The sequence below is a fragment of the Macrotis lagotis genome, chromosome 1, assembly GCF_037893015.1.
Source record: "Macrotis lagotis isolate mMagLag1 chromosome 1, bilby.v1.9.chrom.fasta, whole genome shotgun sequence".
NCBI lineage: Eukaryota > Metazoa > Chordata > Mammalia > Peramelemorphia > Peramelidae > Macrotis > Macrotis lagotis.
In genome coordinates this window covers 43,860,686-43,876,420 of record NC_133658.1, presented here as the reverse complement: position 1 = coordinate 43,876,420, position 15,735 = coordinate 43,860,686, and the positions used below count along the sequence as shown (strand labels likewise).

Here is a 15,735-nt window from a genome sequence, read left to right as displayed (position 1 = left end):
GAAGAAGCAGAAAGTATTGTTCATATAATGTTAGTAGCACTCAGCAGCATGAACTTGGGGGAGAAAGAGTTTGAGATTTTATTTTTATAGGGTTTTTTCAGGGGACAGACCTACATATATATATATACACACACATACATATATATACATACATATATACATACACACACACACACACATACACAACACCCTGGGATTGGTTCATTAACATAAATCTTCTCAGTGTTGTTGGTGAATCTTGAAAAGTTAATGTGTATTTCCTCTCAAATTGTTCTTACTGATGAGTTCTGAAATTTGTCTGAGAATTATATACCATGGGACCAGAAGGCCTAGAGAGAACAGTTTAGCTGTCTACCCCTGATACTCCACATATTATCCAGCTGTGATTTTTTTTTTTGTTAACATATAATACACACTATAATACAATTTTATTTCCTGCCATTTACCCTTTATGCTATATCCTGACTAGATGGGGAAGGCAATCATGGGGATTAGAACAAGATTCAGTTTTAACACAGATGGATAAAGAGATGGTGGAGGTAAAAATGGCAAGATTTTGCTAATGACTGGATATGTAAAATGATAGAGAATGAGAAGTTAAGGATAATGCCATGGTTGCAAAACTTGTAAGGTTGGAAGAAAGAGATATGATTTCAGCATTAAAGATAATGAGTGTTGGGTTTTGGTTTTGTGTTTTGTTTTTTGACATTGAATTTGAAACATCTTTGAGTTATCCATTTCATGATCATTGATAGACCATTGCAGGAGGCATGACTAGAACCCAGAAAAGGCTCCTGGAACTAGAGATATAGATCTGAGAGGCATCAGGTGATCATTAAATCTGTGAGATTTAGAGGCAGCTAGGTGGCTCAGTGGATAGAGCACCTTAGTTGGGAAAGTCACTTAACCCTGACTGCCTCGCATCCAAGGCCATATCCTGTTGTCCTGATTCACATCTGACCACTGGACCCAGTTGACTCTGAAGGAGAAAGTGAGGCTGGTGACATAGCACAATCCCCTTCATTCAGATCCAGTTTATCTGCATGTAATGGCATCACCTCCCTGATGACAAGGGTAGCTAGGCAGTGCAGTGGATAGAGCACCGGCCCTGGAGTCAGGACATGAGTTCAAATTCAGCCTCAGACACTTAATAATTACCTAGTTGTGTGGCCTTGGGCAAGCCACTTAACCCCATTGCCTTGCAAAAAAGAAAACAAAGGGCAAACATTAAATCTGTGAGTTTTAAGAGTCTAAAGAGTACTAAGGACAGACCCTGTCAATAATAAACCTGCAGGTAGGGGGTCATAATGTGCCATCAAAGAATACTAAAAAGGCATGGACCAAGTAGTGTCACCAAAGCTGAGAAGAGGGGGTGACCAGGATGAAAGAAAGTTACTTGTCCTTAGTATCTGAGTGCCTCAGATCTGGCCCTGAGAGTACCTGTACTTCTGGAGAAAGCTGTCGCAGTTGAATTGTGAGAACTGAAATCTGATTGTAGTGATGGTGTGAGGGGCCAGGACTTGGAGGCAACAGGCAAAGACTGGGGTTTTTTCCCTAACAGTTTGACTGATAAAAGAGTAGAAAAGCTTCAGGATTTATTAAGTTCTAGTGAAAGACTCTTTAAGAGTGATGAAGTGATATCTTGGCATATTCTAAGCAGCAGGGAAGTCTTCAGGAGAAAGTGAGAGATGGAGTTCAGTCGGCACATGGAGGGGAATTGACCTTAACAGGAACAGGCTCCTCCTTCTCAAAGACTGGAATAAAGTGGTGAAGAGTACAGGATGATGGGGGGGGGGGGGGCAGTGAGATGGAAAGAAGAGGAGAAAAGGAAACAGAGCTGTTGACCTCTGTTTTTCCAGTATGGTATAAAATAAAGTCCTCAGGTGGAGATTGGAGGAAGGAAGAGGAAGTACAGGTCTCACCTAAAAAGAGGTTTAAAAATATCCCTGGTGGACACTGAGTTAATATAATATTGCATTTTTAAACTTAGTCTAAAAAAAAATTTTAAAAATTTAGTCTATATGTGGACCGTGGCCCCCATTTCTGTGATACTATTGGGTTAGGGAATGAACTAGTGGATGGAGCAAAGGACTTCCTTCCTGTGGAGGTTAAATAAGTCAGATTTGTGTGGCCTGGGTCAGCTCAGCTGGGCACCTTGCTCTAGAGCTCTTCAGCGGGCTGCAGGGAGGGGTGCATGAGGCCACATGTAGCGGTGACCTCTGCTCGACTTCTGGCCCGACACGAGCAGCAATGTGACAGTGGGACCAGAGACTCCAGAGCGGAGGACAGCAAAGTGCTAAATTTTCTTAACTGCTTGACTCAGGGCTCAGAGTTGAGCAAAGAAGACAGTCAAGTCAGGAGAGAGAAAGAGACTAGCAGGCCCCAGGGGCTTTGCCTTTGAGAGCCATCTCAAGTTATGGATGAAGGCAGCTGAGCACTTGTGCTTGGAGGTGGGCTCTGGCCTGGGACACAGGAGTCAGGCCTCTGCCAAGCTTTCTGCACAGGTCTGGCTACCAAATTTCAAGAAGGTCCTTCTGCCTCAGGACCAACTGAAACCTGACCTGAACTGAACCAGGATGGTTGTTATCATCAAGTATTTTTTGTTTTACGTTTTTGCAAGGCAAATGGGGTTAAGTGGCTTGACCAAGGCCACACAGCTAGGTAATTATTAAGTGTCTGAGACTGGATTTGAACCCAGGTACTCCTGACTCCAGGGTCAGTGCTTTATCCACTGCACCACCTAGCCTCCCTTGTCATCAAATATTTAAAGGATTGTCACATGTGGGGGAGGGAGCAGACCGGTTGCATTTATCCAGGGTTAGGGACTGGAGGAGGATGTTACAAAGCTACCAATATAGGCTTGATGTCAGGAAAAGCTTCCTAATGGCAAGCACTATCTGAGAGAATGAGGGGCTGCTTTGAAAAGATGTGAGTTCTCCCTCTTTGGATGTCTTCAAGCAGAAGCCAAAGGGTCATTCTCTGGGTAAAATTTAGCAGAGAACTTTTGTTTATGGATTGAACTGGATTTCCCTGGGTAATTCTGTGCTTTTCTATATAGCTAAAGTTGAATAACTATTCAATGTTAATAAAGGCATAAGACTTTTAAGAGATTAAGAAATGAATTCTATATCACTTGAATTATTGGAGGAAGAGGAAATTTTGAAATGTATATAACTGAAATGTGCAATCAACTTACGTTAAAAAGTTTTGCAAGTAAGATCTGAACACTTTGGTCCAGTGTAATTTATGTAGAGTGATGAATTTGAAGTCTAGGGACCTGGGATTGAATCCCAACTCTTTTCCTTAACTGCCTTTATGACTGTGGATTATCCTTCCAGAGTAGGATAGTGGGGGGAAGAGAAATTTTGAGGGAAGCCCACCATTCTAGGTGATTCTTTTATTGATCATAAATAACCCTGAATTAAGAGACATTGATTAATCAAGGAAATGAAGAACAAAGGCTCCTAGAAGAGGTTCCAGTGCCCTGACCCTATATTTTCCTGTTTGAATACATTATCCATATTTCCAGCTTGTTGTGAGTCAGTCATCAACAATTATGTATTGTGTATTTCCATCCAGTGAGTACAAATTGTTAGATTTCAGAGGAGGGGAACGTACTTAGGATTCACAATATTTAAAGACTTTGGTCTAGTTGAGGAGGCAGAATTCTCATCCATATATAAAATTAAACTCTTAGGATGAAAGTAATTTCTGGTTACTATAGTATACATAAGTATTGGAGTTAATTGTACACATGCTGGAATCATGAAAGAAGCTAAGAAAGACAAAGGAAGTCTGATCTCAAGTATAATGTCTTACTTATCCTGGGCAAGTAGCCAAGTAGCTATTTCCAAAGCTACACAGAAAGTCTGACTAGTTCATTGACTCCCTCATTTCCCCTACTCTCCACCACAGAACCTTTCTCCATGCTTTTTCTTCCTTTTCCTCTGATCCTCTTAGCAAAGGAAGCCCTTTCCCTTCTCAGTATCATCCTTCCTATGCTCTTCTCATCCTCTCCTGCTTCCTGGAGGACCTTGACTTGACCTTATCATTTTCTCTCTTTTTCTTTTTGCTGATATCATCCTGCCACCCTACAGAAATGCCTGAGCTTCTCACAACCATGTTAAACCTTCATTTGACTCTGTCTGCCCCCTTGAGCTTCTATCACACAGCTTTCTTCCCTTTCACAGTGACAATCGTATGTTTTCTCTTTTTCTCATTATGGACTGATTCTCACCCTACCACTCTACTAAATATTCTCTCTATGTGAACTTCTTACTATTTAAATCCATTGTTCTATTGTCATTTATTCATTCTTCACTTTTTGCAGCCTCTGACACCATTATCCATTCTTTTTCTTCCTATTCTTTAATTTTTGTCTTATTCTTCCTGATCTTCTCCTACATGTCTTAATTGCTCCTTTGCTTTATCATTGCTCATTTCTCATTCTCACACCCCTCAGAATTTTGTCTTGGGTTTTTTCCATATATATTTCTTTGGTGATCATAACTACTTTTTTTTTTTTGTAAGGCAGTGGGGTTAAGTGGCTTTCCCAAGGCCACATGGCTAGGTAATTATTAAGTGTCTGAGGCTGGATTTGAACTCAGGGACTCCTGATTCCAGGACCCGTGCTCTATCTACTGAGCCACCTAGCCACCCCCATAGCTACTTTCAATTATTCAATTACCTCTAAACTGTTAACTCTCAAATTTGTCTATCCAGTTACCCTCATTCTGTATCTCCACCTAGATGTCCCATCTTCAGTTTATATTCAGCATGTCCAAGAGATACTCTTCTCCTCTGTCTTCTAAGGTTTTCTCCCAACTTCCCAATCTGCCAATCATTCCTGATTCTTTTCCTCTTCATCTCACTCTATATCCAGTTCATGGCCAGGTTTTGTCAGTTTGCCTTCATGTCCCACTATTTCAGGTCCTTATAATCTTCTGCCCAAACTCCTGTATTAGTCTGTTAAGCCTACTTCTACTTTTCCATCATTGGTCTGTCTTCCACATGGCTCCCAAAATTCTCTCCCTAAAATAAAGGTATGAACATGTCACTTCCCTCTTCAAAAACCTTCACTGTTTCCCTACTGTCTAAAGAGTAGCTCATAAATTCTTCTGACTGGCTCCATCTACCTTTGCTGTGGTTCTCCCCTTTCCTGAATGTATATCTTTGTGCTGTCATTACCCACCTCTCTGAGGCAGCCCTCCATGGGATTCCCCCCCACCCTGGAATCCTCCTCTTCCTCCAAGGCACACTTTATGTGTCACCTCCTTTCTTTCTTGGGTTCTTTCACCTGTCAGTGCTGTAGTGATCCCGTGGAGAAAGCTCTAGATTTGGAGTCATGGGACATGGATTCAGATCCCTTGTCTGTCAGGTCTTCCCTTGAGGACCTTGGACAAGTCACCCAGAGCCTGTCCTCATCTCTGAGAAGGGAGGACTATATCTTGGATTTCTTCTGTCCATGGTGTTTGACCCCGTAAAATGCATGATGTAGTGCAGAGATTCATGCTTGGAGTTCAGAGGCTCCAGGGTGGGGATCAGCCTCTGGTGGGTTCTGGTAGGAGTCCCTCATCTGAGTTCCCTGCCCCGCTTTAAAAAACAAACTCATGATCTAGCTCAGGGTAAGCACATAATAGGTGCTTCACTGGTGTTTAGGAGATGCATTTGCATAGTCATAGTGTGGTGCTGTTTTGACGGCTGGTGCCTTTTCTCCCTTCTTGGGGGCAGGATCCTCTCTTGCCTAATGGAGCATCTCTACACAGAGAAGATGGTCGAAGACTGTGAGCACAGACTGCTGGAGCTCCAGTATTTCATCTCCCGAGACTGGAAGTAAGTGTCTTATGCCAAACTTTTGACAGAATGCTCGCTGTCTTCTCATCATAGGGAAGGGTTGAACTTGTCTTGGGATGGCTAGCATGCTTGATCCAGAGTGACCTTTATGAAAGTAAATTAGTGTTGTGGGTTTTTTTGGGTTTTTATTGATTGTTATTACAGTATATGGGAATTTGTTTTTATTTCTTTATACAAAGTAATTAAAACCACCTTTATTATGAAGTTCTTACAATCAAGAAGTCAGAACTTGGTTTTTTAATTCACCTTTTAGCTAACTACCCTAATTGTCCAGAGAGGGGGTCCTTGTGATTTAGACCAAGAGATAATAAATGGGTTGTGGTGCTCCTTTTGTCATGATATTGATTTATATGTTTAAGCCAAAGACCTTTGAGCTATTGTTGAAATTTATTTTACTAGAACATTTAGTACAAGATTCCGTGTATTTTGTTCTTAATTCTCTGAAGTTAATTAATGATATAGCTATGGAAATCTATATACTTACCCAAACTGTCCACAGTTGACTAAGAGAATACTGTCATAAAAATAAAATACTTCATCATTTAGACCTTTCTGTAGCTTTCATATTTTAGTCTTAAACATTTATAAAAATCATGGAATTCTGAAGGTATTTGGCAATTTTTTTTTTACTCTCTTCTTGCTTTCAATCATCATTCCAAAAGTGTTGACTATATAGTTAGGACAGAATTAAACTTCCTGTAATTTATTTTCTCCCTTGCTCCCTCTCCCCACTTCTTAGTAAGAAGACCACTTTGAGAAGGAGCAGGTGTCTCATGCAAAACATTTCCATAGTAATCATATTGTAAAAGCAAACATAGACCTCCCCCCTCCAAAAAAAAATCCTCAAAAAAAATTTTTTTTAAATTTTTAAATGTGCTTTGATTTGTGTTCAGACACCATCAGTTCTTTCTCTGAGGATAGATAGCATTTTTTCTATCTTAAAATCTCCACTTTCCAGCCCTGGTGAATCAGCATAAACTCTGCTTTTGCTTGGGGGCTGGGGAGGTCCACATTTGATTTCCTAATAGATTGAGTGAGCACCCCAGTATTCTCCAGGCCAAAACCAGATTTCAAAATGGGTAATATCTTAAAGGTTACTAAGAATAGAGTCTTTTTGTACTTGCAGAGATCTTCTAGTACCTGCTCCACAGGGAGCATTGTGTCATTGAGTGAAGGAGAACTTAAACATCCTGTTTTAAAAGAAGCTGCTTTCCCCCCCCCTCTTCTTTATAGACTGGACCCTGTTCTTTACCGCAAGTGCCAAGGAGATGCATCTCGTCTCTGCCATACCCATGGCTGGAATGAGACCAGTGAACTTATGCCACCCGGAGCTGTATTCTCCTGTTTATATAGACATGCCTACCGCACTGAGGAGCAAGGCAGGAGAGTATGCAGACCATAGTTTATTTTTCTTTTCAGCTTCAGAAGTGGTTGGATCAGTTAATCCCATATTATCGTGAATTTTAGCCAAATTGAAATTAGTCTAAGGAGAAAGTGCCTTTATATCTGACCAAAAAAATTCCCTCTCTGGCAGATACATTTTATTCAGTGATTGGATCGAAATTAGAATTTGGGAGGTCTACAGATAATCCTCCCACCTGTCTTTATCATTTGTTTATTGTTTGTTTAAAAGGGAATATGGGGAGATCCTCAGAGTGAAGCAAATACCACTCCCACTCTATGACTCTGTTGAGCTTGATTGGTTCATCACCTCACCCAGTCGTAACTGGAGTCCTTCAAGCTCTGATGTCATGATATTTGTGCATTTCCTCTGCTTGTAACTCATCTCCTTTTGGCCTGCTCTCCGGAGCTCTTTTTGGGGGAGCCTTCTGGTGCCTCCCTAGTGCTTATTGTTGTTCAGCTCATCCAATTTTCATGACCCCATTTGGGATTTTCTCATCACTGGAGTGATTTGCTATTTCCCACTCATCTAACAGATAAGGAAACTGAGGCAAACAGGGTTTCAGTGTCTGAACCAGATTTGAACTCAGTAAGATGAGACTTTGACTCTAGACTCAGTGCTCTCTGTGCTCTGTGTCCCCTAGTTGCCCCCTCACTGGTAGACGATTTTTTTTTTTTGCAAGGCAATGGGGTTAAGTGGCTTGCCCAAGGCCACACAGCTAGGTAATTATTAAGTGTCTGAGGCTGGATTTGAACCCAGGTACTCCTGACTCCAAGGCCAATGCTCTATCCACTGTACCACCTAGCTGCTCCTACACTGGTAGACTATTAGGCTAAAAGGAACCCTTCTAGGATTTTAAGAATCCACTGCTTTACTTCACTTTTTAGTTCAAGAATCAGAGATTAAATTACATGACTTCCTTGTTCCCCAAAATGCCCCTCTTGAATTTAAGAAGGGCACGGGATCCAGAATTGGGGTAAATTTTTTTCATTTTTTTTATTTTAAATCATTCAAACCCCCCCCCCCAAAGCTTAGCACTAGATATTAAAGCCACTCCTTCTAGTTGACTTTATCCCATGACTTCTTTAAAGTCTATCATGTCACTTCTTCCTGTGTAGCTATCTCGTGAATGCCGAGCTGAAGTCCAGAGGATCCTACACCAACGGGCCATGGATGTGAAGCTGGACCCTGCTCTCCAAGACAAGTGCCTTATTGACCTGGGCAAGTGGTGCAGTGAAAAAACTGAGATGGGCCAGGTAGGAAATAACTCCTCTTATGAACTTGGTGCTGGGGATACTGAGATATCCACTAAGCAGTTCTTACCCTCAGGGAACTTACATTCTACTCAAAGTCATTTCTATTAGAGGCTTGAAAGCTTCTCCTAAATACCAAATGGTCAGGAAAGTAATCTTCTTGGAAGTGACTGGAGCATTGCCCCTAAAGGGAACTGGAAACTACAGAAGAGAAGATGAGGAGGTAGATGAAACAGGCTGGGTTAAGATATTGGGAAATGGAATGTCATATACTAGAAATGCCAAGTTGGTCTGAGTTCCTGAGAGGGAAATAGCAGAGAGTTAGTCTGGAAAAATGAGCTGGAGCCTATATAGAATCTGTATCTTATTCTAAAGGCAACAGGAAGTACGGAAGGGTTATCACTTAGCAGTTGTTTGGAGAGTGAATTAGAGAAAGGATGGACAGGAGGCAAAGATATGTGCAATAGATCAAATGAAGGTGAGAGGGGAGGATGAACTGAATTTGGATGTTGGCAGCATGAGTGGAGAGGATATGACAGATCATGTAGCAACAGAATGGGTAAGCCTTATCAGTTGATTTGAGTAGAGGGTTGAAGAGACAGAAGAGTCAAGGATAATCCAAGGACTGCAAACCTTGGTGCCGTAAGAGATGTGGTCATCTCTGTGAAAATAATAAAGAAGTGAGGAGGAGAGGAGTGGTTTAAAAGGGATAGAGGGGGTTCAGCTAGGTGGCACAGTAGATAGAGCACTGGCCCTGGAGTCAGGAGAACCTAAGTTCAAATCTGGCCTCAGACACTTATTAATTGCCTAGCTGTGTGACCCTGGGTAAGTCACTTAACTCTATTGCTTCAAATGAAGAAAAATTTTTTTAAGGGATAAAGAGTGGATTTCTTTTTGTATGTGTTGAGTCTGAGATGTCTCTTGTCAAATGTTACTCCATTTGAAATATCCAGTAAAGCAGTTGGAAATGGATCATTGTAACTCAGGAGAATTACTAAATAAGGTTGGAAAAATTATATAATAAAGTTAGAGGAACTGAGGAAATCATTCAGTAAGAGAATGTGGATAAGAAAAAGGCATGGTTGGGATAGCTAGTTGGCACAATGGATAGAGCACTGGCCCTGGAGTCAGAAGGATATAAGTTCAAATTTGGCCTCAAACACTTAATAATTACCTAACTTATGGTCAAGTCACTCGGCCCCATTGCTTAGTAAAAAGAAAAAGAAAAGGCATGGCCTAATAGCATAGCCTAATGGGATAGCCTTGGCATCCACCGACAGGTTGGGACTGTGATACACATAATACACCAGCATCAAGTAGGAGAACCATCCTGGGAGAATGACGTGACTCCACGGATATTCAAAAGAGAAAATGTTCATGATAGGGAGGATGAGGACTGAGCAAAGGAGATCAGGAGTAACAGTTGAGGGATAACAGGGAACTTTAAACATAAGTTAACTTCATCTGATGGTGAGGATTTTAAGGGGGTTAAGAAGAAAAAGCAGGAAGTGGAAGCAGTGGAAGTAGATAGCTTACCTATGAGTTTGACTTTGATAAAGAGTGGTTTCTTCCCAAATGTCTTTCCCTATTGTCAAAAAGCATGCCTCTGTCTCCTTATCCTCAAAAATCCCTGCCTCTCTCCATTAATCCTTCCACTTGTCATCCCTTGCTTCTTCTCCCTTTTGTGACTAAACTCCTTGGGAAGGACATCCACAGCATCCACTCCTTTTCTCTCTCCCTCTCTCTTTGTACTTCTCCACAGTCTGTCTTTCAGCTTGATCATTCCACCAAAACCTGCGGTCTCCAAAGTTACTAATTTTCTCTTATAGTTGTCAAATCCAATGACCTTTTTTTTCCCAGATCTCTTTCTCTTTGACCTCTCTGTAGCCTATGATACTCCTTGAAACTCTTTCTCTTTAGGTTTTCAGGACACCACCTTTCCTGGTTCTCCTCTTACTTTTCTCTGACAACTCCCTCTCTCTCTTTGCACCACTTCCTCTCCTCCCTCCATGTATTCTTCAATCCAATGATACTAGTTTCTTGACTCTTTGTTGGGCAAGATATTTCCAATACCTGATTCCAGACAATTTCATTGTCTGACCTTTATACTTGGAATAATCTCCCTCCTCATCCTCACCTTAACAAAAATCATTTGGTAGCAAAATAATCATTGCCGTTAGCATGGTTTTAGAAAGGTATTAATTATTTAAATCACTTGATGATTCAGGGGTGGCCCATAACCATTTCACATAGTCCCCCGAAAGATGGCATCTACACACGGAGATACACTTATCTCAAAAAATCCTTTTCCCCCATTGACTAAATCTCTCATTACATATTTGTTTTGTTTGCAATGGTAGAATATTCTAGGTGGTGCTGTCTTGCCACCTTGTATCAGAGGCTAGTCCTCCAATTTCTAGCAGAGCTTAGTGTGGCTCTCAGACAGTTGGACAGACCCTGCGCTGATGCTAGTTCAGAAGACATAGAAATTTCCCAATTAAGACTTTTATTTTAAAATAAATTTAAAAGAAACTTGAAATCTTTGGCATCTCCTTAGACTCTTCTACTTATTTCTTTCCAAACTGGCCCTTTTAGTGACTGCCAATTACAAGAATGGATTTGGCATTCCAGTCTTGAGACCTTTACCTGTCAGTTTGTATATATCCGTGGAAAGTCCAAAATTACCACATTCATCTTACTTACCAGTATCTATTCCTGAAGGAAATCTTAGTCAGTAGAATGTCTGAAATTCATTTTCATTTGAAGAATTTTTGGACATGGAATATATCAGGAGTTCCAAGTGAAAGCTCCAAGGAGGGTTTTAGACTTGAGAGCAAACCACAGCATTGAGAGCTCTTGGGCCTTAGAGACTTTTGTGTGAATAGTGAGCCCTAAGGCTCTCCAAACTCTTGTGACTTGAGACTAGTTGAACTGGTCATAGAAGTAATTACATAATGACATGGGTTTGTTTTGTTTTGTTTTAATTGTAGGAGCTTGAGTGCCTCCAGGATCATCTTGATGACTTAGTTGTGGATTGCAGAGATATAGTGGGCAATCTCACAGAATTAGAATCAGAGGTAAGCCATTTATAACTCGAAAGGAAAATACCTTTGCCTTGATCCAAGATCTACTGGTTCTGACACATTTTTCCCTTTGAGGACACAAAAGTGTTGGGCATACTTTTCCCCTCTTCTCCCCTTGCCCAGCCTTTCTTACCTTTATTCTTTGGAGTCTTCCCTTCTCCTGTGCCATTTATATCTGCAGCCCAACCTTCTAACTTCTTGAGTTAACCTTCCAAGATTAGATCTTTGACTTCTTCATTCATTGAATCTACCAATTTGCTTTCCTTATAATGCAACTTCACATTGTGTTTCTGGGATAGCAGCTTATCTATCTACTTTTCAGCAATAGATTTAAAAACTTTTTATAAATAGGTTTCCAGACCCTTAGCCCCACTCTGCAAAATATCAGCCATTCTGTCATCAAACCCTTGCATAATATTCCTATTTAAAAAAAAAAAACCTGAGGGAACCTTTTAAATGAGGTGCAAGATAGATTAGAATTATTTCATTTAAAAACTCTAGTAACAGTGACTTATGAGAAGCATAAAAATAATGATTTGTAGAATCCCCTCACAAGTAGGACTTTGTAAATGGCTGCTATATTTCTGTAATTAGAGAAGAGCAGTGATTCATATGATTAAGACTATCAGTCATAACCATGCCCATTCTCTTAAAACATTGTCATTTGTCATCATTCTATTTAAGGTTGTGGGCATCTGATTGCCAAACCTGTGGCCTAAGATTTGGACAGATGTTGCTATTCTTAGTTATTATTCTTTAATATGTTTCTGAGCCATTTAACGTCTTGAAAACTTCCCCATAAAGTTTCGAGATAATGATATTAAAAGTTTCTCTCTTCCTCTTTCCCTTCTTTCCCCAAACCTGCAGTTTTGTGCAGAGAAGTTAAGCCCTATTGAAAAAATATTTTGTCTCTAGGAACATGAATTTCACATTCTTCCCACATCTTTCTAAAATCTGCCTAGTTTTGTTTTATCTTAAGTACAAACACGGTTTATATTTGTATGTGAGGGGAACTGATAGGGTGATAGGGCAGCCTTGATTTTAACGTTTTCCCAACATTCCTTATAGTTTGGATAGATGTGGAGAAGATCCTAACTCCTCGTGCCAACTGGAGGATTCATCCAGATTAATTTACAAGCAGAAATTGAAACTCAGATAACTTCCCCTCCAAATGCTACTCAACTTTAAAAATGAAACTCCACCTTCCTTAGGTCATTCTAAGCTTAAACTGTTACCTTGTCTCCTGCAGGATATTCAAATCGAAGCTTTGTTGATGCGAGCCTGTGAGCCAATCATTCAGAATTTCTGCCATGTGAGTGACCTTTGAAGATGGAAGAATTAAATTGGATACCCTTTCTAAGAGGCAGGACCCACTTTACCCAAAAATTCTCACTTAAGCAACTTATCCTGACTTGGGATTTTCAAACCAAATCATCATTAGAAATAAGAAAGAGGGCGGCTAGGTGACGCAGTGAACAGAGTACCAGCCCAGGAGTCCCTGAGTTCAAATCCGGCCTCAGACACTTAATAATTACCGAGCTGTGTGGCCTTGGGCAAGCCACTTAACCCCATTGCCTAGCAAAAACTAAAAAACTAAAATAAAAAATAAGAAAGAAGGGGCAGCTAGGTGGGACAGTGGATAGAGCACTTGCCCTGGAGTCAGGAGTAACTGAGTTCAAATCCTACCTCAGACACTTAATAATTACCTAGCTGTGTGGCCTTGGGCAAGCCACTTAACCCCATTGCCTTGCAAAAACCTAAAAAGAAAAAAAAAAAGAAATAAGAAAGAAAGAATAAATCTTCAAAGAGGTCCCAGAGGCATGGAGAAAGATTAAGTGATTCTGTGTCATAGATGGCTGGATGTATGGCTCATGATTCTAATAAACATGTTGCCAGTGCAGCAGTCCTAGGTCTTCTAGCAGCAGCTTCCCTTTCCATCTGTATTCCTGTCCTCGTTCCTGAGAGTCCTCTCCTTCATTTTTGAAGGATCTGATTGATTCTGTGCACATCATGCTTGAAATGTGGCCCCTAGATAACAGCATGTATTAGAAGGCGGTTTAGAGTCACAAAGCTATGGCAAACATCCCAAACACAACATACTAGCCACAGCAGAGCAGGAGCACTAACACACATTTGTGTTTGTAAGAAGCATCTTGTCATAGTAATTTGGTTTACAAAACCAGACCTTTATTTGTCCTGCTTGAGCCAGGAGAGGTTTTTTCAAGTTGAGGGTCATTGAGCTTTGCCTTCCTTCAGGACATGGCAGATAATCAGATAGACTCTGGAGATCTGATGGAGTGTCTGATCCAAAACAAGCACCAGAAGGAAATGAATGAGAAGTGTGCCATCGGCGTCACCCACTTCCAGCTGGTGAGTCTGTCTGACCTAGGACCTTCTGCTCTCACAGAGAACCAGAGCAGATCTGCAGTGGGAAAGCTAATTTTTCCAGTCTTCATTTAATTTTAGTATCTATATGTGTACTTCCTATCTTGTATGGGAGAAAATAACCCCAAAAAGTATTGTTTTAAGCATTCAGATTTAATCAGTGATCAGTTTTCCTAGAGGGCTTGTCTGACCCTTCGGTTCAATAGCTTTTAAGAAAAGTGGGGTGGCTAGGTGGCGCAGTAAATAAGAGCACCAGCCTTGGAGTCAGGAGTACCTGGGTTCAAATCCAACCTCAGACACTGAATAATTACCTAGCCGTGTGGCCTTGGGCAAGCCACTTAACCCCATTGCCTTGAAAAAAAAATCTTAAAAAAAAAGAAAGAAAGAAAAGTGTCTATGTGTGCTAGGAACCAGAACTCCCAAGACTAAAGTGAGGCATTCTCTACTCTGCAAAACTTTAGGAGGGGTAAGAGCCTTTGTGACCCAGTGCTCCACAGGATGGTCCACATGAATCTATATGCCAACCTTCTTGCCTGAATCACTCCCCTGAGTAGCTTACTCTCTGATGGTTTAGAGCACTTGACCCTGACCCAGAACTTGTGAGTCAGAAACTGTTGATGGCTGCTGGGGACAGAATTTGGCTATTCTTGAATCATCAGAAAATGACAACTTACATCTTCAAAGAACAAAACAGTCTTGTTTCTTTTGAAGTTATTTTGATTAAATGATAGTTATTGCTGATGACTGAATCTTGCTGTTTGTTCTTCTTAATATTTTGCCTTTTAACATTTCAGGTCCAGATGAAGGACTTTCGATTTTCCTATAAATTTAAAATGGCCTGCAAGGAAGATGTCTTGAAACTTTGCCCCAACATCAAAAAAAAGTACGTAGCTCCTAAGTGCCTAGGTCTGCCTTGTTTCTGTAGAAAGTGTAAGCCTGGTTGAGCCCCTGGATACTAGAGATGTTTTGTTTAAAACGTTTCCTTCACAAATCTCTTCAGGAGCTAGGGGAGGCTAAGCTTTTTGTCTCCTTACCTTTTGTAAGAGAGCTTTGGTTGTCCTTCTAAAGCACTGCCACAGTTTAGTGTGGGGACTGGGCCCTGGCTTTCTAAGCTTTGTAAGATGGAATGTTTGGTGCCAAAGCAAGCTTGTTGGCTGGCATGCTGACAAGCTGGGTAATAATATTCCATTATGTCTTTACTTGAAGAAAGGAATTTCCTTTAATGAGCTGCCTTGTGTTGAAACAAGCATTGTATTGATTTAAGGATCAGTACTTCATGAAGGCAGTGATCCCCTTTCCTGGTGTGGATCCCTATGTCCTTGGGCTCGTACTGGGGGAGTTGCCCTGTTCTTGGGCAAATACTTCCTCATATAGAAATTGAGCCTTCTCTTTGCTAACATGTTAGAAAGCTGTGCCAAGGTATCAGGTTTTCCTGTCTTCCAGGAATTAATTTGCAGTAACCCAAAGACACGAAGCAGATTTAAGTACTGTGTCATACCAAAGATGTCTTTTTTAACAAAATAAACATTTGGATGTGGGCTTTTTGCTGTTTTGGGCCTACCATGTCAGCTTCTGAAAAGCCATCCACTGCCTTGATGGCCCCTGAAACCAAACGGTGACCACAGGAAAAGTCTGAATAGTTTGGAAGGTTGTCGGGAGATGGGGGAGTCGAAAAGCCAGAGACCAAGATGGGGAACCAAAACCCTGGCTTCTTAGAAGGTCTGGTTGGTCTGGAGCCATTTGCTGATCTGTTTGCTAA

At 41.0% G+C, this 15,735-nt stretch overlaps 1 protein-coding gene across 2 annotated transcripts in view; it reads left to right on the top strand.

Moving 5' to 3' along the window:
- Positions 1-15,735, top strand: part of GLG1 (golgi glycoprotein 1) — a 128,762-nt gene that overhangs the window by 93,592 nt on the left and 19,435 nt on the right. For both annotated transcript variants that reach the window (XM_074199495.1, XM_074199499.1), the window contains exons 10-16: positions 5,731-5,832; positions 7,087-7,240; positions 8,374-8,511; positions 11,499-11,585; positions 12,841-12,903; positions 13,848-13,961; positions 14,771-14,859. In XM_074199495.1, the coding sequence (XP_074055596.1) occupies positions 5,731-5,832; positions 7,087-7,240; positions 8,374-8,511; positions 11,499-11,585; positions 12,841-12,903; positions 13,848-13,961; positions 14,771-14,859 (747 nt within the window). The remainder of the gene's footprint in view (positions 1-5,730; positions 5,833-7,086; positions 7,241-8,373; positions 8,512-11,498; positions 11,586-12,840; positions 12,904-13,847; positions 13,962-14,770; positions 14,860-15,735) is intronic.